The 27,218-nt window shown below is 39.3% G+C and overlaps 1 protein-coding gene across 1 annotated transcript in view; it reads right to left on the reverse strand.

Moving 5' to 3' along the window:
• The window catches only part of MINDY3 (MINDY lysine 48 deubiquitinase 3), an 80,295-nt gene that overhangs the window by 13,571 nt on the left and 39,506 nt on the right, over window positions 1-27,218 (reverse strand). The window contains exon 10 of the mRNA XM_065398729.1: window positions 25,584-25,664. Coding sequence (XP_065254801.1) covers window positions 25,584-25,664 — 81 coding nt within the window. The remainder of the gene's footprint in view (window positions 1-25,583; window positions 25,665-27,218) is intronic.

Raw genomic sequence — 27,218 nt, forward strand, 5'->3', positions numbered from 1 at the left:
GAAAAATAGAAGTGAAATGCATTCAACCAGAATTTCATTCTTATATTAGGTCTCAATTGCAAACGCTCCAAATGAGCAAGATATTTAAAAATATGCTTAACTTTAACGTTGGCATGTGCTTAAATACCTCCCTGAATGGGAAGGTAAGTTTGTAACCTTGCTCTCATAATTCATTGAAAGTATATGTAACGATTTACTTCTTTACGATGCTAAATTGGCATACAATGACATATTAGGAATCCCCATATGTGATGAACAATTTGTACAACTTAAAATAAATGGCATTCCTATTTAAGGAAAACTAATAAAAAGGCACTGTAATAAGTTTGATACCTAGAACAATGTTATAGAACCTCAATACTTTTAGCAGTACATTCTCATGTTTATATACTTTATCTGAGCCCCTTTCCCAACTGTAAGTTTTGCAAAAAAAACCCCAAACTGTTACACTACCAAACGATAGGATTAAAAAATAATAATACTTCCAACCAAAGGTTGTAACAGAAGTTTGATGGAGGGAACAAAATTAGCTCTTTATCTTGCATCTCCGTTACTGCAACATCCTTAACATAAGAACGACCATATTGGGTCAGACCAAAGGTCATTCTAACCCAGTATCCCATCTTCCAACAGTGGCCCATGCCAGGTGCTTCAGAGGGAATAAACAGGACAGATAATCATCAAGTGATCCATCCCATCATCCATTTCTGGAAAGCAGAGGCTAGGGACACCATCTCTCCCCATCCTGGCTAATAGCCATTGATGCACCTATCCTCCATGAATTTATCTAGTTCTTTTTTGAACCGTTATAGTCTTGACCTTCATAACATCCTTTGACAAAAAGTTCCACAGACTGACTGACTGCATTGTGTGAAGAAATACTTCCTTCTGTTTGTTTTAAACCTGTTGCCTATTAATTTCATTTGGTGACCCCTAGTTCTTGTGTTGTGAGAAGGAGTAAATAACACTTCCTTATTTACTTTATCCACACCTTCTCTCTAGCCTTGACAAATGCAAACTTGCCCCACTCATATCCAGTCAGAACACTATTGCAAATATTTTCCTAGGGCATTGCTTTGATCGCATTATCCCTCTTTGAATCCCTCTACTTGCCCCCCATTTCTACATCAAACAAGCTGCTCATATTCACTTCCAAGGCCATTCAGCCAATTCCCACCCTATCAATTCACATTCTCATTCACTATTTTGCTGTTGACGCTCATCTCCTATTGACCTGTGATGCCAGCCTCCACTGCCCACTTGTTCAATTTTGTAACACACCTTCATTGCTTTCTCCCATGCTGACCCATAGGCTTGGAAGGCACTCCCTATAAACGTCTACAAAGCTACTGACTTGATTACCCACCTTCAAATCTCTCCTTTGCCATGAAGCCTACAAAAAACTTTACAACGGTTAGGCTGCTCATGTGCCTATCATGACCAATATTATTTCATTGTTTACTTGTACTCCCTCATCTGTCTATATCCATCTGTTGTCTCTTGTCAGATTATAAATCCCTTGAGGCAGTGGCTGTCTTTTTGTTCTGTATTTGTACTGTACCTAGTACAATGGGGTCCTGGTCTATGACTATGGCCCATAGGCACTACAGTAATACAAATAAATAATATTTGAAAAAGTTAAAAAAAAACAAACAAACAATCTTAAGAACTTTAAGTACGAATAAAATGAAACATTGCAGCAATAATGAATATCCAGAATGCTCTGATTAAGTTTAATAGAACTGTATTTGGGGGTGGAGGACAAGACAAAGACACTCAGGCTGGAACCTTTCAAACACAACTCCTTCCTAATTTTATACAGGGCCTGAAAGACTCTTCACTTGGTCTAACAGAAACTTTTGTCAAGGCAAGTGGGCTGAGGAGCTGCTGGCTTCTTTCCTGGCGAATGATAGACTCAGGATTGGAGAGGCTATTTTTAGGTCCCTTTAACCTGTCACAATATGATATTGTACTTGTTTAACTTTTTACAATTCCACAGGATACGGAAGAAGAGTTCCCATTCTCAAAATATCTCCAACAAATTCCCATAGATATGACTTGATTACTTGTTTAATGGTCTTCATTTGGTAACAAAACTGAAATAATGTAAATATTCATAACTTGTGTTGGGCCATGCACATGCCTATCTTCTCGTTTCAATATGCGTGACCACGGAGGAACACAAGGAATCAGTCTATTCATTAATTGGCATCTGAAGTAAATTGTATGCTTGTACAGTAAATGGCTACAATTTTAAGCCAAATGCTAAATTGGAATAAAGCCAGCTATTTGTTACGCATTAAATTTTTAAAGTATGGAATTTTGATGTTCTATGTAATTCATTCAAGAAGAGATTACATAATTTGCTTTACATGAAGCTTTAACTCTACACTACAGTTTTCATTGTTTAAAATAGCAAGATCAGAAAAGCACCATTAGCTACCACAGAGAAGTGCCAAGAAAATAAACTTGTACTTTTTTTAAAAGTGCGAAAAAACCCTAAAGTTCATAGTAACTTTAGACTTCAGATGGAATATTGTGCTATGATAGCAAGTAAAAACAAATTAAAACACCTTCATACGTATATGACCCGCATTCCCTACGGCAGGGATAGTCAATAGGCAGAATGTGGGCCAAATCTGGACCACCAGACACTTTTGAACGGACCTCCAAATCTTTTTATTTACTTATTATTGTTTGTTTTTTATTATTATTTTCTCTGGAGGCTGGCCCTTGACTATACCTTTGACCAAGAAATTTGGACCTTTACAAAAAAATTAATTGACTACCCCTCTCCAATGTTTCTGCAATGAAAATAAATGGAAAATATGAACTTAAGTCAGTAAAGCTTAAAAATGTGGCAAACATCTAACAAAAATGTACTTCAACTGCCCAAATTGAAATTCCATCATTTCTGCCAAAATATGAAAAACAAACCTCCAGCCTTGTGAACTGCATTTGATACATTCCACACATTGAAACTTCCATACAAGGAAATCTCATCAACAGATTATCATAACACTTATTCAACACTTTTAAAGTACCCCATGTCCCAAGAGGCAAGAAAATCATATTTCACCCTGTGGCTCTAGTGATATACAAATAGCCATTTTTACAACTTTCAAAAGTTCTCTTCAATAATACCAGTTATTTTAAGATCTCATGTTTATTCTTAGAGGCAAAATATATTCTTAGTAAGTTCTAATGAAAACATTCCAGAAGTTTGTCCTGCAAATCCAAAACAGCTCATAAGAATTGCTATAATGAATAAGCTGTGATGACATACCTGTTTTGAGTTTTTTACAACACTCTTCATTGAAGGACCTATTATCCTTTTAATTCAAACCCACTTGGATATGAAATATTTAGAAGTTCTATACATACTACAGTAAGTACATGACTTACAGTAATATTTTATTACTATTAAAATATCTTGTAAAATATTTTTCTACATTGTTTGCCTAATTTCAAATTAAAACATCAATATATGTAAGAAGTGCCTAAGTTTGATAAAGATTACATTAATTTTTTTATAACTATTCCAAGCTAATCTGTAGATTTACACCATTCCTAAAGTATTACAAAGGCCATCTTTTTTGTAGTTCACACCAACTTTCATCTCACTACATTCGATAAATTGATAATTGTTACTTCTAAAATACAATACAGCAAGTCTTCCCACTCGAAGGACACAGATGCTAAGATTGTTTTAAAAAAATGGATTCCAAAAAGTTAGGGTCCTAAGCAGTCTAATTTTCAAGAGCGCTAAATACCCAGCATATCACGATGACATCAAGAACAATACCTCAAAGCACACTCAGTACAAGCTTACACACAAAATTCTGTCAATTCAGCACAATACTGACCAGTGACGCCATGCTACTCCAGTTCGGGGCAACACCATAGTATAGAATACCAAGCATGCAGTGCTTTTGCGATATAGACAGACAAACTAGGCAGACTAAAAGTGATCATCATGTGTAACCGAAGAATGATTTTAATTAGATGCACTAGACCTTTCACCTCCAAAGATAGAACTCATTGCATCACAAAAACGCAAGATCTAGATTTTCTAAGTTTTTGTTTAGTGTCCTTTTATATATCAAAATATGAATACAAAGTAAATAACATGAAATATTGGTATGATATACAAAGTATATTTTAGTAGAAACAGTGTTTTAACACAAAACAGAAGTACTTGGTTGATCTGCGAGCCCACAAAGCGTGCAGAGATAAGTCTAAGCTTAAAGATCGTATTAAAAATTGGGAGTTGAAACTACTGCAAGTTAAAGATAGAAGGTGGCTTTGAGGGAGGAGTTCCCACCATGCTTGCATTCTCCTTAAAGGACTTTAGCCAGGCAGATGTAGTTTACAACCATTCAAGAAAGGAGTGATTTGTTTTTCAGTATAGTATAGAAGGAAGTAGAATATGTTTTTTCTAGGCTCTTCTCATTTCAAGAATTTCTTTCCTTCTCCCAAATCCTTAAGGTCTTTCAGCGACTTGCTATAGACCTATATTAAAATGATTGGCTGGGAAATAAGACAATACCCAGTGAAGCCTATCAAGCCACTACCGAATGGGCTGGATGGATTGCTGTTAATCCCTGCTAGTGCTTCACCGTCTTCTGAGTGAAGTATGAAGCTCAAATTGATCCCCTTACCTGGTAACAAGTTACCCTACCATTAAAAGACTGGGTCAGGCAGAAAAGCTTACATGTAATCAGTTCAGTTATGGCACCAATTGCCAATACACAGAAAGTTAAGGCCAATTCCTGTCTACTAGCTGTAGTTCACTGTTGTACCTATAAGTGTTAACGTTATTTTTATGTGATTGATTTGCATTACATATAAAAATGTGTTCACCGGTAACAAATCAGTAGCATTCAAACCAGCACCTTATTTGATACAGAGAAGCATATAGTTCAAACATACTTTATATGTTTCTCACTTTCAAAAAAAAGTTTATAGCCAATATTACTGTTTCTGTTTAACTAACGCTCTGAGCCCATTTCTATTTAACCTTATAGTGAAGTCAATGCTGAATCAATGTCAGCACAATTGTTTCCATAGCAACAGACCAGTGTGTAAGAACAGGACTGTGATTTCACAGCAGGATAAGACAGGAGAAGCTGGACTATGAGAGGAAAAATGTTTATTAAAACACAAAAGTTCAGTAGCAGAAAATGCAACACAAACAAGGGGGATTTTTGGTTAAATAATCTTGTTTTCAATTCTGCTTTGGTATGAAATTCTCCCATTAAAAATAAAGAAAGTAATCTTATATTAGTGAAAAAAGGTGATACTAGCTTGTGAAAGTGTGTACATGGTAAATCTATGTTTTATTTCTGGTAATGAGATTTTGAAACTCAAATGCAACACTCAGTTCTATAAGACTGTGTTTTACCTTGTTGGCAGAATACTTTAGCAACTAACTGCTCAAGATTTTAAAAAGTAATGTAATGATTAAATATGCTTAATTATATGATTTTTATTTAAAAGCCTGCCTTTTAAAATCTTTAGTGTAAGGCCATCAGGAAGTTGATGTCCTTTACTGTAAGGACATCAGGATTGATTGTCTCCAAGTCTTAATCCTTTTTGATAAAACAATTTAAGTAGAGAAATTTCTTACTGACTGGGAAACTTTTTAGTCTAACCATGTCATTTCAAATTTGCTTTGGTAAAATTCAAATAAAGACTAATTCACACATTTAAACTAAAACCAGATAGAATTAATTTCCTGTAATCATAAAACTGCTGAAATAAAAACCTCTTCAATGCCGAAGAGTTGTAGCTCGGCCATCAGTATGTTTAAAAGCTATCTACACTACGCCTTTTTATAAAGTAGCAACATTAGCTGCTCTTAAATAACTACTGAAAATACTAGCCTTCAATTCACTGGCTAGATAGATAAGCAATTCACTACCCACGATCTTTCTGCTCTGATATACCTCTTATTGCAGATATTCTGCTGTTTATGTGCATCAATACACATTAAAAAACAAAGCAGCACAGTAGCCAGTATTTTACAATACTACTGTCACACAAAAAAGCAGGCAGAAAAAAATAGAGATTCTAGACATTTTAAAAACAGGTAAGTTGAAACAACAGTGTTCTCTATTCTTCAGAAACGTCTGGTAATTTTACTCAATAGCTCCACCTTGGACCATGTCACAGCTGATCCCAGTTTCAAATATATCTCCACGTTCAATAAAGTTGAATTATCACATTTGACTAATCTTAATACTGAATTCAAAGTTGCTCCATATTGTTGCCCATGTACGTGAGTTTTGCTTAAAGGTGGAAGTTGAGTAACTAGATTAAGGTCTGACACAAGGGTCTGCTACTGAAAGAGCTCTAGCGGGGATCACAGACAGCCGGGAGCCTGCATTTTACTCACTACTTTCTACTTGGTTAACAATCTGCAAAAGTAAATCAGTTGTAAAGCAACAAAATCTCTTGTTCTGCAATACACAATTGCACTTTCCTGGATATGCCACAGCACAGGCCTGTGATACCGGTTTCAAAATGTTGCTGATGTCACTGGAAAACATATCATGTAGGAGCAGAGGCACTATTACAGAGATGATGCATTTTCCAGTGAGAAAGTTGCACTCTGGAGGGAAATGACAGAAGAGAGATTCAGAAATGTAATCTAGAGATTAGTCTTTGGAAAAAAGCCGTACTATACTGTGAAATATTCGCCTATTTTGGGGGTTCTTATTTGAAAAAGAAAAGGAATGGAGAGACCATCTGCCACAAAGGAAATACAGGAGAACCTCAGAGTTATAAACACCAGAGCTACGAACTGACCAGTCAACACACCTCATTTGGAACCGGAAGTACACAATCAGGCAGCAGCAGAGACCCTACCCCCAAAAAGGCAAATATAGGACAGTACTGCGTTAAATGTAAACTACTACTAAAAACAAAGGGAAAGCAGCATTTTTCTTCTTCATAGAAAAGTTTCAAAGCTGTATTAAGTCAATGTTTAGTTGTAAATTTTTGAAAGAATAACCATAACATTTTGTTCAAAGTTACGAACATTTCAGAGATACAAACAACCTCCATGCCCGAGGTGTTTGTAACGTTGAGGTTCTACTGTAAAGCACAGTACACATAGGAGAACCAATTTATAAGCAAAACATAAGAAATAAGAAAACACAAGAACCTACCAGGGAAACTCAAGAGAGAGTGTTAAGAGTAACTGAGTGCATTCATGTAATTCATTTAATTTGCGTGGGATCCCCTTTTACGTGCAGTTCTATTCAGAAGTGGCTAAGGTGGCATCCTGGGGTTCTACATCTGTTCAGACTTCCACAAATCTGCTTCAATAGGGCAAAACATGCTAATATCCATATCCTATAGTCATATCAAGATGTAAGTGTTCATGCTTTGTACAAACTGATCAGAAACATACACAGGGTTGGCTGTAGTACTTCCTCCCTGCAAAGTCAAAGGTTTCCTAGCCAATTCATTAGTTTTCAACTTTCTTACCTTCACTGAGCATCAACATAAGTTACATTTGTAACGATAAAATAATCTGTTCTGTAACCAATAAGTGAAAGAATGCAAACACCAAACAAGTAAACCAATCCAGTATCACTGTATTGGATATATTAGCATTGTTGCTGATTGAAAGAACTTTCTGAAAAGCTATACTTCAACAGTGCCTCCCTATAACTTAACACTAATAATAATTATGACATTCAATCTCAGCACTTTTGAATAAAAGGACCACCAAGTAAAAGAGATCTACAAAATACATTCATTACTATTACTCCTAATAAAGTCACAAGAACTAGTTACCTTAAGAGGATAAAAAAAACTTAATGCAATTAACTATACTAGTGCTTAAGAAAGGCCAAAACTCTCCACTACAATTATGATTGAGGAGTCAAATTACAGTCTCATTTATTCAGCCTGGAGATGAATTTCTGCTCCACAACATTCTGTTCCTTATAGAGCATAAAGAAACTACATTAATTAATATTAGTGCTGTCCTGACTGCAAAGTGCTCTCCTAGAAATGGACCCAGCAGTGCATAATCCTAGGGCTTATCTATAGAGGAAGTTAGCGCACAGCACGCGAGGATGTGAATTTAGCACACTAGCTACTCTAAGTAACTTCTCTATGTAGACAAGCCCTAGACTACTGGTTTTGACTCGTCCCATAACAGACTACCAGGGTATGAGGGACTCAGGGTGCAACATCACATGTCAGAGTTAGTTATAGAGGCATAGGGCCTCTCTATTGATCACCACATTTGGAGGGGTGGGTACATAGCCTAATAAAATGGGTGTGGGGTGGCAAAAATTTTGACGCCTCATGAAGGCTCTCCTGGTAAATTCTGTTGTAATAATTGGGCCTAAAATGTACCCCCAATTATGAGCTCAACTGTGAAGAGTGAGTGAAAGTTAACAAAATTTCATAATAACCTACAACAAATATTGGTGAGAAAAAGGTGGGGGGAAAAAAAGAAGGAAGACTGAATTAGCCCAAACAAAAAGGCCTACTGATATAATTCAAGGACTGTATTAAGATCATGCCTGGTAAACAGAACAGTGGGAGACTAGAAATCAATTAACCGAAATTGGTGTGTTGGAAACTAAGCCTAATTGAGTGAACAGGCTATTCCATATATCACTTCCCTTTGGGGTCTTCACAGATTTTGGGAGGAAAAGGTAGCTACCATGAAGCTGGCTGACTGAAAGACAAGAGAAGGGGAAGGTGACAGTTTCACCATCATGGCTGCCACCGCCACCATCTCATATCCAGTCAGAACACTATTGCAAATAGAGAAGGGGAAGGTGTCAGTTTCTAGTGAAGACGCGATAAAATCAATCCCTGATCGCTCTGCCGTCGACTCCGGAAATCCACCACGGCAAGAGGCGGCAGCGGAGTCGGCGGCAGCGGTCGACTTTCTCCCGTCCTCACAGCCAGGTAAGCCGACCTAAAATACGCAACTTCAGCTACGGTATTCACGTAGCTGAAGTTGCGTATCTTAGGTCGGACCCCCGCTGTAGTGTAGACCTAGCCTAAGAGACCGTTACAATATCTAAGAGACTGTCAAATGGCATTTCTTCCTAAAAAAATCCCTTCAACTAAAGGGAAAGGGAAAAAGCAACGTTGCTATGTTGCTAAAATGAAAGCTTTACTTAATACTTTACATTTCAAATGCTTTAATTGTTTTTCCTTCTTTTTTGTATCTTTAATAGAAGGTTAAAAGGATTTTGAATGATGTGTTTGCTATGGTACTAAGCTGAAGTCTCTGTATACCAAACCACAAACCTTGTTTAATCTGTTTAATGTTGGACAGTGACCAGGTTATGTTAATAACTGACTTCAGGCCCATATATGTCATCTAAATTAATACTACTGTCCGCTCCTATGGGTTCTTCAGAGGAGAGGCTAACATGAGGCTTTAGTGACTAAAGCAAGCAGTCAGGACTCAATGGAAACATGAAACAGATCCATTAAGTAAAATACTGTCAGTTTTACATACATAATTTTCAGAGTAAAGTACAATTTAAAATGTGAGCATGTTTAAAACTGCTCCCACCAAGGTGCTATACCCTCCTCCCCTTCATACTGGGATTTACTGTATAAAAAGACATTCCTACAGTTCTTCAGTCCTAATAAAGAAATGACAGAAGTAGTAGCCACAATCCAGTACAACCTACATCCCCAGCCCAAGAGAAAAAAATCAAAACAAAACAGAGCAAGACTTCATAATAAAGTAATCTGCAGTGAATAATATGCCTGAGTATCCATCAGGGAAGTAATGCTCTTAACAGGCACTCTACACAATTACAGAAATCACAATATATCTTCTATTCTGGAGGGATGGTTTAACTAAAGAGCCAGCAAAACATCCACTCAATTGCACAACTTTTGAAGAGACCTAAACTACAATGAATACATCAACACATTAACATCTGTGGCGATGTTAAAGTCATCTAATATTTTATATCCAACCAATGCCAAAGGCAACAATTCATTTGCTGGACTGTCAGAAGGATGGCTCTTCATTTCCATATTTCCTTCTTTGGAGGACAGATTAAAGAGACTTTTAGAAAGTCGGGGTGGAGGGGTATTGTATTGTTTTAGATTTTGTTTGACAGCTACTAAGTAGATGATCTTTATCCACCTGGGGCAAGCCTTTGACTTTGAAAGTAAATTTTTGCAAACAAAACAAAAGAGTGTTGGGAAGATTCTTTGGTCCCCGGGTTGCAGATACTTCTGAGGGATACTTCACTCAGAATAAACAGTGGCTTTGATGCCACGGAAGCTCCTTCACCGGGTTTGAAGATGTAAAGAGTAACAGGATATTAATACCATTTCAACCTATAAAATTGATTACACAACCACACATGATCAGATACACAGTACATGCTGGGTATGATATGTTCATCTATTTTGTGAGCCTGCATTAAGCAGGAGGGGGTGGAACAAGTGTGACAAGAACACATCGTGTGTGAGCAGAGTTCAAAGTAAATGAAAATATATGGCAGAAATCAAAGCCATTGTGAATCCAGCTGTGCCTATGTTACATTACAACATGGGGGGGAGGGAGCATTTGAGCATTGGCCTGCTAAACCCAGGGTTGTGAGTTCAATCCTTGAGGGGGCCACTTGGGGATCTGGGGCAAAATCAGTACTTGGTCCTGCTAGTGAAGGCAGGGGGCTGGACTTGATGACCTTTCAAGGTCCCTTCCAGTTCTAGGAGATGGGATATCTCCATTAATTATTAATTATTATTATTATTAATAACTTTCATGGTAATGAAAGTTATATTTAAGGTTGTAATTCAACTTCCAGCATAACCCAATTTTCCACTTGCTTGTAATTTACAATTCATCTTTTTGGATTAAAAACTCTGCTTTGTTTCAAATCCAGAAAGATGAAGTTTTTTTTGGAAAAGGACCAAATCTTTTTTTGACAGGGTTACTGGCCTATTGCATAGGGGGGGAAGCAGTAGGTGTGATAGAACTGTCAAAAACCTCACTAAAATCAAAAGTTCCACATGACATTCCCATAAGCAAAGTAGGGAAATGTGATCTAGATGAAATTATTATAAGATGGTTGCACAACTGGTTGAGACCATACTCAGAGTAGTTACCAATTGCTCGTGTCAAACTGGGAGGGCCTATCTAATGGGGTCTGAGGGGGTCAGTCCTGTGTCTGGTACTATTCAATATTTTCATTAATGACTTGGATAATGGAGTGCAGACTATGCTTATAAAATCTGCAGATGACTCCAAGTAGGGGGTCGGGGGGGGGGGGAGGGGTTTGCAAGTATTTTGGAAGGCAGGATTAGAATTCAACACGACCTTGACAAACTGGAGAATTGGTCTGAATTCAACAAGATGAAGTTCAATAAGGTCAAGTGCAAAATACTTGATCTAGGAAGGAAAAATCAGATCCACTACTACAAAATGGGGAATAACTTTGCTAGGTGGTAGTACCACTGAAAAAAAATCTGGGGGTTATAGTGGATCACAAATAGAATGAGAGTCAACAATGGGATGCAGTTGCGAAAAAGGCTAATATCCTTCTGGGGTATATTAACAGGAGTATTGTATAAAAGACCCGGGATGTAGCTGTCCCACTTGGCAGTGGTGAGGCCTCAGATGGAATTCTGGGCACCACATTTTAGGAAAGATGTGGACAAATTGGAGCGGGTCCACAGGAGAACAAAAATGATAAAAGGTTTAAAAAACCAGATGTCTGAGAAACGGTTTAAAAAATGGGCATGTTTAAGTCTTGAGAAAAGACAATGAGGGAGGGGAAGAGAAGGGAAGAGGGAGGTAGGGACCTAATAACAGTTTTCAGATATGTGAACAGCTGTTATAAGAGGACAGGGATCAATTGTTCTCCACATCCACTGAAAGTAGGACATAATGAGCTTTATCTGAAGCAAGGGAGATTTAGGTTGGACAGTAGGAAAAACTTTCTAACGGTAAGAGTTGTTAAGATCTGGAATAGGCTTCCAAGGGAATCCCCACATTTGGAGTTTTTTAAAAATATGTTGAACGAACACCTGTCAGGGGTGGTCTAGGTTTACTTAGTCCTGCCACAGTGCAGGATCCTGGACTTGATGACGACTTGAGGTCCCTTCCAGCTCTACATTTCTATAATTCTGTGATTCTAAGTCAGGTATTCAAACTACTCAAGCAGGAAAAAGTTGCTTCTTAAGCACAAATGTAGAGCCTGGTTACAGCTACTGCTTATTTTAAAACTTATGTACAGCTTGCCCTCAAAGACAAAGTATCAGGCAACTGTGAACAAGTATTTTAAAAACAGCTATGTGATTAAGAATTCATTTTCACATTACAGCAAAAATTTTAGATTTTCAATTCTGTAATTGCCTACAGCACACCAGATGCTTAACTCTGTAGGGGTGCATTATGAAACTCCCTGTTCTGTTGAGCTACTTCCCTTCTCTCTCCACCCCCACTCCCTGTTTACTTTTGAATTCCTTTCTTTGAAAGAAAGAAAAGTATGCTAATACTGCATTACATGTAAAACTTCCTTGTAAGTTCAGTTTTCCAGCCTTAATGCTGTATTAGTGAACTTTTGAACATTTGTGCTCTGGGCACAGTTGTTTTCTTGGTTATATAGGCCCTTGAAATTATAATTTTCTAAATATGCCAGCCATTGCTTTTGTGGTCCTGGACCATGAAGTGTATTCAGGTCATACATGTCTTACACTCATGATCTTAACAATACAAAGTATTCAGAGTATGTGTTTTCTAAATTAGCCAGTACATATGCTTGCAGAGTTTAAGGACTATCTCCACTAACAATTTTTTCTGGATTGGTAGAATGCATGGTATCAAAATGTCATTGATAAAACTTTTAAACTGAACAGTTTGCAGACTTCATGTATAACATTCAAAATAAATCCATATTTACCATTTAAAAATTTTAAAAAAGCTATTTTAATTCAGGAATATAATCTTAGATATGCAGGCACACAAAAAGATGTTTGATTAAATGTGACTTCTAATGTTACTTGGAGGGAAGAAATAAAGACATCTGCCATGTAAGGCATCAATACCAATCTGGTCTCAGTAACAGATATCACTATGTACACTGCCAATTTACCTAGGGAGGGTTAAGAGCTTCCTGCACCACTAAAGACTGTTTTCTTTACAATTTAAAAAAAAAAAGGTTTAGGCTTTCAATGTGTTCCCTCATGTGCCCTCACCTGAAAGTGAAACTGCTTAATCAGAAGAGGTCAAAGGTGTTATTCTATACACATGAACGTCCCTATCACCATGAAAGGGGACAACGAAGGGTATGTAAAACTCGTTTCCCACCACTTCAAAAGAGTCTGAAATGGATTTCCAAGGGTATTAGTCACTGCACTTGTAAAGGATGAAACTGGATGCTGTATATGGGTTTTTGCTAATGTTTCTGTGGATTTAACAGCTGTCACATGCATTACGGTTTTCATGATCAAACAACAGCCAAAAGACAAATTGATTTGTGTCAGGTTCTTGCCATGCAGTGTCCATAGTGTTTCTGCATTTCCATTGGATACATGTTTAGGAGTTTATAACTAGGAGATAATTTGGGACAGAGCTTGGCATAAAGCTTCAGTCCAAGACTACCTTTGTTACGATTTAAAAAAAAAGATTTGCCACTGAATTGTATACTGCCATGTTGGGGGTCAAAGTTAGTTTTCTGAGCTTATTCCCTTGCTTCTAGTCCAGCAATGTTTGAGTAATGCAGACATAGCAGGCTTAGCCTCACAGAGGGCAGCCAGGAACAAGGAATGTCACCTCACACTACCTCCTCCAGCTAACCAAGGAGAAACACTGACCTGCTCAGGAAAATGTCTACTGCCTTCCTTTGCCAGAAGGGGAGATCAAGAAGAGAAAGGACAAAATGAGGCAATAGGCTAGATATGAAATATATCAGAACTGTGCACAGACATTTGAAGAAGTTCACAGGCACAGTAAGTGGTCAAAAGGGCATGTTTAAACTGCAAAAAGAGACCTGCAGCATGGCCAGAGCTGGCCTGGCTCAGCTTACTTGGGCTTGCAGGGCTTGGGCTGGGGGGCTAAAAATTGCAGTGTAGATATTCAGGCTCAGGCTGGAGCCTGGACTCAGACACTGCAAGGGGGGAGGGTTACTGAGCCTGGGTTCCAGCCCAAGCCCAAATGTTTACACTGCAATTTTTAGCCCCGCAGCCTGAAGTCCATAGGCCCAAGTCAGCTGACCCAGGCTCTGAAAATTGGTGCCATGAGTTTTTTATTGCAGTGTAGACAGACCCTAAAGATTAACTCTTTATATTCTGAAAACCAATAAATTCTCACTTCAAATTACTACTCATGGACATTCAGTAATTATATTCCAAAGGCTTTTATTTTTGGAACTGTACACTACATTTATGACTTCCAGCTAAGTGGAGGGAAGACACCTTTGATGGATGTGTCCCATTTCATTTTGTAATTAAAAAAAAAAAAAAAAAAAATTAGGACAATCTTCTACCAATAGTCAGCACTCCCCAACTGAGAATCATTAGCCAGCACTCATTTTCTAAATGAAAAGCAATAAAGGGAGTTTGTGCCATCAGTTCTCAAACTAATCCAGACAGTTAGCTGGTCACACAGTGTTGGTTCTCTTCATTTCCAACTGTTAAGTCACTTTAAGAGACTGGTAAAAAACCTCCTAATAGCACTATCATGTAAACAGCTGCCATAGGGATCGCAAAGTAAGAGGGGAGGTGGCGTATGCAATTTGGAATGTTAGGGGTGTTCCCCACACTAGGACAGTTTGAGAACCTATAGTGTATGCATTTTACTTTATATTAAATATGGGAAATGGAAAGAAGTGACATTGTAGTCTATCACACCCTAGGCATCTCAGTCTCTCCTGTTAGCAGCAGCAAATATTTAAAACAGTATTTTGGAGTTGACAGTGAGTTATACTTCTAAGATCTCTTGAAAAGTACATATCGTGAGGGAATGTTTGAATAAGTCTTACTCTTCTAAAATGTATTTTTGCTAATTTGAAATAAATCTAACGAACAGCACCAATCACTACACATATAGCAGCATAAGTACTGGAACGGCGAACCGTGGCCAGTGGGAGCTGTGATCGGCCAAACCTGCGGATGTTGCAGGTAAGCAAACCATCCCGGCCCGCCAGCGGATTTCCCTGATGGGCTGCGTGCCAAAGGTTGCCGATCCCTGGTCTAGATGAAGTTTACAAACTCATGATAGTTCAGAAGTTTGTTGAAAGACCATGCATGATAAATAGAGAAAAGGTTAGCTATGAGTGCTGAGATAGCCTCTTCATTGAAACAGTCTAACACAGCTTCTCTCTTCTCCCTCTTATCTTTTCACAAGTACAAGGACATTCATTTAGACCTATCTCTGAAAGATGAACTGTTCTATTGCTCAAATTTAGTAGGTAAAGAAGTGATTGTTACAATGTCTTCTTAAACCAACTCTTCCTTGCCTTCCACTCACTTAAAACCAGATTAATATTTACAAGAACTAAGGCTTTATCTATGCTTGGTATACAGTGATCTGCAATCAGTGTTGCTGCATTTGTGCACTAAAATTAGGTAAACTCAGCTGGTGCAAGTCATGGCTTTTGTACCTCTGCTTGGGGGGGTTGCAGTGATGCTAGCTGCTACCACAGATGGAGACTAATCTCAAGTATAGAAAAAATATACTGAAGATTAAGTGGATTACAGTGACATCATGTTGGCCCAATCTATTGATTTTGTATGAATTATATTGATTATCTCATCAATCGTCATCTTCCTCGTCACCATCACCAGCGATTGTCATCCTGGCTTCTCCCAAAGCACGCAGAGTGGTATACAGCTTTTATAATGTGTTACATTAACACCACTATGTCTAATGAATATTCTGTAAGTGTTTCATCCCCTTTTCCTTATTTGTATTTCCTCACCCTACGAATGTTGGGGTGCCCTTCTCCCATAGGTTACTAATCTGTTTACTTAAAGTTTATTATCTTATATGTCAATTAGTTACTATGTTATTCTTGTGGTTGGACATCTGCTGATGTTCCTAACTTAAAATATCCCAAGCTGGTATAAACTAGCATCTTGTGTTTACCTGTGAGCAGTTTAATCATTACAGCATTCTATCTTTGATATCTTATATCATCTTTGGATCTCTTATGATCTCTTATGATCTATTGGTTACTCCTGGTTAGCTGCTTACACTAAGGCTTTGGCCTTATGCCTTGATTAGCTTGAGGCTTGTAAGCTCATTGTGTTACTACTTTAATTTATACATATGCCTTGCCTAGCAAATTCCTGTACCTAGAGGCTACAAAGAAACTGAAGCAGGCAACAGTTGAGCTAAAGGATTTTATAGTCTCACATGAGATCTTGGCTACCATTTTAGATTTGCATCTCTGAAGGACAGTCATCAAAGCAGCTTTCAAAGACTGAGTTTCCATTTTGCCTTTAAAAAAATCATTTTATCCCTATGCACAAGAAAGCTTTTAGGAGTGGAGAAAGCCTTTAATGGAGCTAAGGAGAACCACCAAAAAAGTATTAAAAATAGAATGGTAAATGAATCCTCAAAGTCATTTAAAAAAAAAAATCAGATTTTTCTTTAAAATACCATGCCCTTAGTCATGCTCAGAGAAAAACTGAAACAGTGGCTAGAGTAGCAAGATGGAGTTTTGTAAAATATTCAGAAAGACCCACAAGTCCATAGCACTTAAACTGAAAGTACCACACTGACAATCAAGACTCAGACGTACCATTGGGGAAAGGAGCCTTGCAGAAGAGTGGCTTTGCTTCTCCACTTTATGGGGCACAAATTTGCAGAAACAAAGAACAATTGGTTTACATTTATGTGCTGAGTTTCTATAAATATCAATTTTAAGCTAGAACTATCATTTAACCCATCAATTTTCAGTCAACTGGGATGTTTATTCTTCCAACTTTGAAAAGCAAAATATCTACCCGTCATGTGATGAGTCAGGCCCAATGTCTTCTATTGTACCAAACATGGCTGGAACGAACATTGGTTTGACACCTAAAAAAGGATACAGAATGATACAATGATGTTCACAGCCTTCTCTTCTTTGTGGTAGGCTAATATACTGTACACAGTGACTTACAAAGTAAGAAAGGTATATTTAGCAGTGCATTTGATGTGTTCAGTACTTGCAAGCCATTCTGTGTACTCTACAAAAAAAAGTGAGAAAGCTGAAATGTTTTTATAACTCAACATCTCAGATGTCAGGTATATAGAGGTATTGTATGCTGTTCATCCACTAGAAGTGGGCCATGCCAAATACTTCAAATTACAGTGGACTCATTCATAAATCATCTTACCTCATTCTCTGCAAAAAACCCTCAGATGTCCTATTAAAGTTACTTCTGATGTCTTTTGCACAGAATGAGATTGGACTTATGAATGAGTCCAATGTAGTAAGTCCAAAGATTAAAATAAATATTCAATAATGCTTTGCTTAGAAATGTGCAGAAACGTCCATTAAAAATTTGGCATCAATGATTTTTAGTCAAATATTCCATTTTATATGGTGGCTAAATTTGTCATGACAAAGTGATTTTATATATTTCTTATTACTACAACCTTTTGAAGTTAAAAATTACACCAAACCATAAAATGATAACAGAATGTGCCAATTAATCTTGTAGTTATAGTCAGAGAGGACCATAAATTACATTGTGGAGTTCCAATATTTATTCTCAATGTACTTCAATATCAAATTTGCCCATTTTACAAGTCAGAAGATGTATTTTTAACTGGCTACACTGCTAACTGATCTGAAATTAAACTATGCTCTCCTTCATGTATCACCAATAAAAACTTGAATTGAAAATTACTATTTTGTTGCTTTGGAAAATGCAGAATATATGTAATGACGACAGTTAAGTAGAGAATATGATTTGAAGACAGAGCACCCACACTGAATTAAAGAAAAAGAAAAAAAAAAAAGATTTTTGTAGTCACTTTCTAGCCAGATTTTAAATAGACTAAAATGTTAAAATAGGTGGTTACATTTCATCACACACTTAATTGCATTTTCCCTATAACTTTGGAAAATTTCTAAAGTGCCTCAATTATATTTACTTGAATGTTTAGCTTGTCATGGGAAATTATCTTGTTTCATCTATAAAGGGTGTTTTGTTTGTTTGTTTATTTATTTTGGAAAGGGCCTCGTACAATACAAACTGGAGCAAAAGTTTTAATTAGAATTTTTAGAATGAACTTTGTTCCTGTGAAGATCAAATAGGAACAGCTGGGGGGTGGGGGGAAATCTGGTATATTTTGACTCTTGATTTACAAGCCTTTTCATCTAGGCTTGGAAAGGCTGTGCGAAGATACAGTAAAAGGGATATTCCATCTCTATTCTAGCTCAGTGTGACTGTACTAAAATGTACAGCTTTAGAGAAGGAATCCAAGTTAAGAACCAAAAATCTTATTCTTTAAAGGCATCTTGAACTTGCACACATGAAAGACAAGTGATTTCATCAAAGCACTACTCTCCCATCCCCAAAATCAATGAATGCAATTCATTTCATTTGTAATTAACCACTTCAAGTCATCAAATCAACACAGTCTACCGAGGACTTCTGTGACAGCCAGAGTGACCACAGTTGATGGTGTCGTAGTAGGTTAGTGAAGTTCCCAGATCTGGCTCAATCCGTCAAATCAACAAATCTCTGGGGCAGCCCCGCAGGTGGCACCAGGTAGGGACAATGCGTGCACCTCTTCACGCATCAATGGAGAGTTTGAGAGCAGTGTGTTAGGGTGTTGTGTGTCCATCCTGGCGACAAGGCTGAAAAGTATGCCACACCACTTTTGACCATAATGAGTGATAGAAGGATAGTCAGATCTCTGAGATTATGAGATTTTGTACAAAATCAAGCCATTTTATGCTCTGGATTTGGTGCTGACAGCAAACATGGAATGTTTCTAGCTGCCAAGTCTGCCTGTAAGAGAGTGTCCAGGTTTCTGATGTCTATTAGCAATATGGGAAGTACACAGGTTTGATAGGTCTTGAACTTTGTCTCAAAGCAAAGACATGAACTTTGTGCAGGAGGCGGTGAGACCTATTCGTCAAAGAATGTCCAGTTTTCTGAGACTGTTTGAACTCCGCTTGCAGAGTAGGTAGATGAATGTGTCAATACTCCATGGTACCTGAACCCATACCTGAGCCAATTTGCACCGGGGTTCTGGTGGCCCAGTTCCAAGGTTCTGGACGTTGGCCTTCTGCCATGAGATGTTCAACCCGATAGTGTGGGCAGACTCTGAGACCCTGGTGGGCAGGGCTGAAATTCTATAATAAGCATTAAAAATTCTCTCCATAAGCACGTTTGCGTTGTTGGCATAATCTTGGTCAGTGAACACTTCTTGGGCAACCTAGATTTGGACATGTGGAGCAGCAAATCCTAATATCTAGCTGATAGCTTGACAAAATAATGCCGGGGCGAGAATGCATCCTTGCTGTACACCCGAGGTTCGATAGAAACACAGACAAAGCCATGTACCAATGCAAACTCTTGTCAGTACTGGTGTGAAGATTATGCACATCTGGAATGCCAAGTCGGCTCTGCGTGAGACAAAGTGCTAACCTGTAGACTGATTCAAATACCACTTTGATGTTGCTATATACACCTCTACCTTGATATAACGTTGTCCTCGGGAGCCAAAAAATCTTACCGCGTTATAGGTGAAACCGTGTTATATTGAACTTGTTTGATCCACTGGAGTGTGCAGCCCCGCCCCCCACCCTCCCCGGAGCACTGCTTTACCGCGTTATATCTGAATTCGTGTTATATCAGGTCGCGTTATATCGAGGTAGAGGTGTACCACAGAAAGTGTGTGGTTAAATTCTCAGTGCAGCTCAGCCAGAAGCCAAAGGGTAAGGACAGCTTCTATTGTGGACTGCTCAACAATGAAATCTGATTGCAGTGGATAATGTTTGTTAAGGAGTGGCTGCATCCTACCAAGCAGAACATGAGCAAAAATCTTTCCAGGAACTGATAACAATGAGATCAGCCTGCAGCTGCTACATTTGGTGCAAGATTTTTTCCATCTTTCCATTTTGCTGGCATTTTGCCTCATGCCCAGTTTTAAAAGCAGTTGATGCAGGCACATGTGCACTGATTCCAAGGCATCTTTGAGCAGCTTGAATCGAATATCAAGTCCAGTAGCATGTCTATTCCATAACTTTTGGATAGCCTACTTCAGGTGATGGAGTATCAGTGTTTGTCCCAAGTCTGCAGCCACACTGTTTGCTAGATCACATAGCTCTGGACAGTTGTGAACAGGTGTGTGGGTCAGCACACTTTCATAATGTGTTTTCTCTCTGTCCAGGACCTTGTCCATCAATGAGCAGGAACAGCCATTTGGTTTTGGGATGGGTATGTCAGAAGGCTGTTTATGGCTGCCAGACAGATGCAATGGCTCTGAAAGCAGGAGGCAGATTGTTGTACTTTAGGCTGTCCTCTGCTTCATCAGCCAGGTAGTTGATGTAGATCTCATGGTCACATGTGGCCATGGCCCAGAAAATGCCTTTCAGCCTTTTACTTTCCTAGACATCTTCTTGTTTGCATGCTCCCGTCTTCTTTGCTAATATATCAGAGGCCTCTTCAGAAAGCCAAGGTTTCTTGCACAAGTGTCTGACATTGATTTTTCCAGCCATGGCATGTAATACAGCATTAGGTAAACCAAGTCCAGATGATCTCCACATCATCTGATAGGGTACTGAGGTTACATATGTGATCCTCGATGGCCTTGTGTATTTCGCTGCTTCAACAGGATCCTCAGATAGATGCTGGATGTTGTACTGTTGGTGGACATCTGGCTTGTGAGGAGTTGGAAAATGCAGTGAGCTGCACAAGTAGTCTATGGTCTGAGTTTGCTGGTGCTTCTAGACCTAGGGAGAATTCCCTATGGAGTGGTTTCTGATGAGGATGTGATTAATTTCCTTCATGGCACATCCATTGTTTGAAAATCAAGGCCAGTGATGGTTAAGGTGCCTAAACCAGAAACCCATGACAGACAAGCCCTCATGGGCACACAATGTCAAAAAGCTGGATGGTATTGTCATTTGGGGAACCTGAACTGAAGGGCGCTGGCACAGTTTCACACCCATTTAATTTACAGCCAGTCACAGCATTGAAGTCTCCGAGCACTAGCAGAGTTGACTGGCTTTGCTGCTAGCTGGTGGTAGAATGCATCCTTTTCCGCAGGTAATGCTCCTTCTGATGGTGGGAAGGCCATAATGACGGATAGGTGTCCACGACAATGATGGAGCCAAGCGTAGAGTAAGTGTGGAGAGATGGGGTTCCGTGTGCTTAAAGACAACCTCTAACAAAACACCACACCCTGAATTCAGTGTGGACCACTGGAGTGGAGAAAGGTTGATCCTTCCACAGTAACTTAATCACTTTGCAACAGATGGTCCTGTGATGTCAGCGATTTTGATCTTGAAATGGGTGAGTTCTTTGACAAGTGCTGTGCTGTATCCAGTGCCATTCAGTGTTAACATGTGCCATGTGACGATATGTAACACACCTCTAAGGTCTGGTTTGGACTTCCAGGAAGTTGGAATTTTAAGTGTAACAACTAAAATCCATCTTCAAAAGAAAACGGATAAGAAATCTTTTTGTAAAAAGAAATAATTTGCTTATTCTCCTAAGGGCATATATACAGTTACATTTTCATGGTCTACATCAGCCGTTCTCAACCAGGGCTCTGTGGCCCCCCACAGGGCTGAAACCCCGAGCCCCGGCAGGGCTGAAGCCAGGAGTGGAACTACGGGGATGAAGCCCCGGCATCCCGTGGAGCCCTGAGGCCCACCTCCGTGCTGGGCCCTGGAGTTTCTATAGGATGTTACGGGGGGCCTCAAAGAAAAAGGTTGAGAATCCTGGTCTACATCACCCAACCATGAACAATAACCTTAGATGTTTATACTTACAGTGTGCACTTTGTGATAAGGTTAGTTAGCAACCTTAGAAAACTTACAAATATTCACAACAGCTTTGTTTTTGATTTCTGAAACCAGTTAGAAATATTTTCACCATGTTGACTTGATTCTCTTTAAGTGCAAATGCCACAAAGATTCATAAGTAAAATATGCAGTACCTGTTCAGTTTAATGACCTCTGTGTTGAAGTTTGTAAATCTTGATTAAGAATGCTTCAGAATGCTGGAGACAGTATTTCCTCTTCATATACCTAGACAGTGATCCCTCATGAAGCCCTGCCTACTTCTGATCCGAACAGGGGACTTGTAAAGTTTGCAAGAGGTAGCAAGTGCCTCAGTAGCCTGATCCAATTCAAACTTGTTAGCAGAAGTTCTGAATACTACCAACAGCTAAAACTCCTCGTGATCTTTCTACAAAACTCCCACGATTCTCTGCCCATGCTCAACATACCTGTCACTCATGCCTCTGATTTAGAGTATCAGCCAATTTTTACCTCTTCTCTCACATCCACTCAGCATCTTAATCCTGACACTTTCACAAGATCTTTTCTTTCTGTCCCTCTCATCCAGACCCTAGATCCTCCTCTCCAGCCTCCTAAACATCCACATATCACCCACTTCAGCCCATACAAAATGAAGTTGTGATAGTCGTTTTTGCCTATGGCTCTGTTCCCATCTTCCCTGTCTATAAATCCTTCCAATGACTCCTTTTTCTACTGCTTCAGGTTCAAGATTCTTTTTCTTAATTTCAAGGCACTTCATGAATGTGAATAGGGACTTGGATCATACTCTACTTTTCTGCTTGTGGTTTCAAGAGTTAAAAAACCTTATGAGCTACTAAAGTTTCCTCAATCTCATACCAAGGAGTCAAGACCCCAGTACTGCCAACCCCCAGAGTTCAAAAGTCATCAGTCAGACCTCCCAAAAATCTTTTTTTTTTTTTTAAATGTTTGGTTTTGGGTCTATCTTGATTTAAGTCCCCCTGTCAACTCCCAGTGTGCATGCAGCAGTAAGTGGTGCCAGCTCTCCCAAATTCATAGAATAATGCGATTTTGGTCCCCACTACAGACACTCTCACTGGCTGCCTGATGAAGTAAATCTTACAGCTTCTCCCCAAACTCCAAAATAGTTATGTCCCCTTCTGTGCTCAGATCTGCCTGTCTTAAAGCTCATCAATTAATCATGCACCCTCCACCCTCACATCAAGTCTGCCCTAAGCCACATAGTGAAATTCTGCTCCTCCTGCAGCTCCAGGGGATCTTCACCTTCACCCCTCTTAGGCCTGGGGAGCAGCTACAGCAGGGTCCTCTTCCCCCTCTCCCAGGGGTATGCCAACAGGAGTGAATTCTTGAAGCTGTGAACACCCTTTTCCTTCATTACCGTCACCCCTGTGCCCCCCCTCCCCCAATCCAGGGGGTCTTCACCACCTTTTCCACACCAAGTGTTACAGGGATGAAGGGATGGGAGGGGAAGGAGCCAAGAGGAGCAGACTCATTTGTCACAGGAGTGGTGTGGGCAGGAAGGTGCAGAGCCAACCTGTTCCTGCTCCCCAGCCCCACAAACTCATCTCAGTCATGGGTGGGGGAAGAGAGGGACTGCTTGCTTCTTCATTGGCTGCTTTCCCCCAGGAAACAGGGAAGTGGGAGAAGGCAATCAGCTGTTTTACCACACACAGGGCTGAAATTCACATGAAGGCTGAAGTGTCTAGTCTCAACACAAGAATGGCTCCAGCAGGGGCCAAAATTACATTACTTATGATGAAATCACAAGGGCTACACATATTAGATCTTCAGAATAAGTATAATACCTACATTTGCTATGGAAGGTTAACAGGGAAAAAAGGGAGGAGGAGTTGCCTTGTATAGCAAAGATTTATAAACTTGCACTGAGGTTAAGACAGAAGTGGGAGGCAGATGTGTTGAAAGAGGGCTCAGGTTACAGGCCCCCTAGCTGGGGCAGAATCCTTTGCCTTTAACCCCTTCCCCACCTGGGGCAATGGGGCTCAGGCTTTGGCTTTGTCCCGCCCGCCCCCCTCCCTGGGGCAGTGGGACTCAGGCAGGCTCAGGCTTCAGTCCCCCCTCCTGGGGTCATGTAATAATTTATTGTTGTCAGAAGGGGGTCGCAGTGAAATGAAGTTTGAGAACCCCTGGTTTAGATAATACTTAGTTCTGCCTCAGTGAAGGGGACTGGATTAGATGACCTATTGAGGTCCCTTCCAGTCCTATGTTTTTATTATTCTAATTTAGGAAAAATTTATGACAGTTTAACGGAAGTAGTACTTTTATGAATGCCCAACAACATGAGACTCCTCAAACAAGCAAGGAGTCCCTGTTTCTAAGTTCACAAAAATCACATGTGTAATGACAAGTGAAGGTCAAATAGGGAGCAGATAAAGAGGGAGACCAAAGGCAAGATGAAAAAAAGATCATTTAGTTGGTCAGAATGGCACTTCTACATATCTTGATAAACCAGCTTCTTATTTATTGACAAGTTGGCTATTCTGCCCTTCACCTCATGCAGGCTTCACATCACAATTGAGTTTTTAGGAGGATTTGAACACAAAGATTGAGCAGAGAGCAGACAGAACTCTCCTGGAAACTATAATACAGAGACCATTTTTTAATAGCTAAAGAATTCTGTACTTAAACTTTGTCCCTTGTTTCAGAATTACGATATAAAAGAAGACTTCATTGTAAGGTGTTGAATTAGGAATGGGCAAAACTGCAAAAAAGCTTTCCACAAATTAAAAGCCATTTCCTAAAATCAAAGATTCACTTATGCAGAAAGCAGCTTTTCAGAGAAGGAGGTTAAAAGTTTGACTTACAAGGGACAATGTCTCAACCACAACTTATGGAAATATGTGTCTAGAGAAAATTCAACATATGATTTACGAGTTCATTAGAAACTGTTAACTCAAATGTTTTATACTTTAAGTGTAATGGTTTATAGTTAAAGCTTAAATCCTAAATGTTAAAGTTTTCCTGATTTGATGTACTAATTCTAAACATTTAGTATACCTCTAGCCCGATATAACGCTATCCTCGGGAGTCAAAAAATCTTACCGCGTTATAGGTGAAACCGCGTTCTATCGAACTTGCTTTGATACGCTGGAGTGCGCAGCCCTGCCACCCCGGAGCACTGCTTTACTGCGTTATATCCGAATTCGTGTTATATCGGGTCGCATTATATCGGGGTAGAGGTGTATGTATACTCAAGCTTACAGTACAGATTTCTGTACCTCATATGGTTTAAAAATGGGTAAAAATATTCCCAAACAGGTGGAGTTGCAAAGAAACCCCTTACATTTTATTCAAACAAACCTCCCCACAACTATAGCAATTTAACAACTCAGACGTAACATCTATAGCACTGTAAAGCCTAAAATATATTAGTAGCTTAAACAACCTCTCTTTTTTAAAATGCAAGTTTAAGCTTGAAGACACTATAAAGATAGCACAAACTGTGAAACTTGTTTTTAAGGGAAGGGCTTGTTTTAAATGTTCAGTGATTCAATTTTTGTATTAAAGGCAGCTGAAACTCACACTGTAGCAAGATCTGAACTTTGGACTTATATGGTATTTATCTGCCTGGGGTCATAACAAAAACCAAAGCTATCATACCTTGGCAAAAAAGACTGTGAGATGTGTTTCACTGCCAAGTATCCAAATAGGAAACTTTGGAGATTTCAAGTAGGAGCCAACCTAGAAAAGATGCAGTAAAAACAAATAAACAAACTAGCTTACAGCTATAGTGAAGCCCCAATTACCCCCCCCCCCAATTTGTAATATTAAAAAATTAACATTCAGTCACAATTTGAAGGTAGTATTTAAAAACTTTACTAAATCTGTTTTTGATTACCATATCCCCCATTTAATAATGGGTGATCTGTCATTTAGCCATGTAAATCCAACCATCAGTGGAAATTAGATGGCACTAGGCCCAATCCTGTGTAGTGCCAAGTGCCTTCAATCACCACTGAAGTCAAGAGCTGGTGGTATGCTGTAACTCTGAGGCCTAAGTCACTGTTTATGCTTGGGGGCGGGGGAAGTGGGGGGGGGGGGGTAGGGGGGAAAGAGGGTGAAAGCAACTGAATAGAGAGCCTTACAACATGAATGCAGTTTATTTACATTGAAAAGATCCTATTTAGAAGAACCTTTTTTTTTTTTTTTTTAAAGCTACAATTACCAACTTGTTTTGAAAAAGGAGGATTAAGTGACAAGAAAGGGTTAGGTGATTAAGTTGATTAATGCAAAAGTAATTTGTTTGTAGACATCATAATTCTACACCTTAGGTGGCATATTAAATGAGTTTTTAAACTTGCCCCGAGAGAATGTGTCACACAATTTGGCCCAATTTAATAGATGTGACAGTTTCATCTCCAGAGATTGTACTGCTCAAACACCCTACTCCAAACTGTCCTGGAAAAAGTAGTATCGGATACTCAGGATGTCAAAACTCCACTGCGTAATTTGGAAAACAATATAGCTGCTCTTGGCACATTGGGAGCAGATTTCAATAAGGGAAAGTGTCAGTTGGAGAAGGAAGCAATAACCCATCTTACAATCTTAGGCCTGGTCTACACTAACCCCCAAATTCGAACTAAGGTACGCAACTTCAGCTACGTGAATAACGTAGCTGAAGTCGACATACTTTAGTTCGAACTTACCGCGGTTCAGACGCGGTCCACACGCGGCAGGCAGGCTCCCCGTCGACTCCGCGGTACTCCTCTCGCCGAGCTGGAGTACCGCAGTCGACGGCGAGCACTTCCGGGATCGATTTATCGCGTCCAGACCAGACGCGATAAATCGAACCCGGAAGTTCGATTGCCAGCCGTCGAACTACCATGGTAGTGTAGACCTGGCCTTAGAGACTAATCCTTCAAATGTTCATGCAAGTAACTGTACTCTTGTGTTTGCTTGTATATTCAGGCCCTTAAGGTAAAAGTCCATTTGGTTTATGCACTTGGCTGTGGATCCTGGGATTATAAGCTCATTTATGTTACCTGACAAAAATAAAACAGACCAATCAGGTGCATTTCTTTATCCTTATTAAGCCAACCTAACATGATGGTCCCTCACTTCAGAAGTGAAAGCTCTCCCTACACCACCACATGCACTACATGGGGTGCACTTATGCTTCCCTTAGTCTACCACTGCATCTTTTTAATCTATTTTTATTTGAGTGATTAAACTTTGAAGAGACGTTCATGGTTTGTAATCAATATTCTTTTAAATATATGCAAATTCTACACAATT

This window comes from Emys orbicularis, chromosome 2 (assembly GCF_028017835.1).
Source record: "Emys orbicularis isolate rEmyOrb1 chromosome 2, rEmyOrb1.hap1, whole genome shotgun sequence".
NCBI classification, from domain to species: domain Eukaryota; kingdom Metazoa; phylum Chordata; order Testudines; family Emydidae; genus Emys; species Emys orbicularis.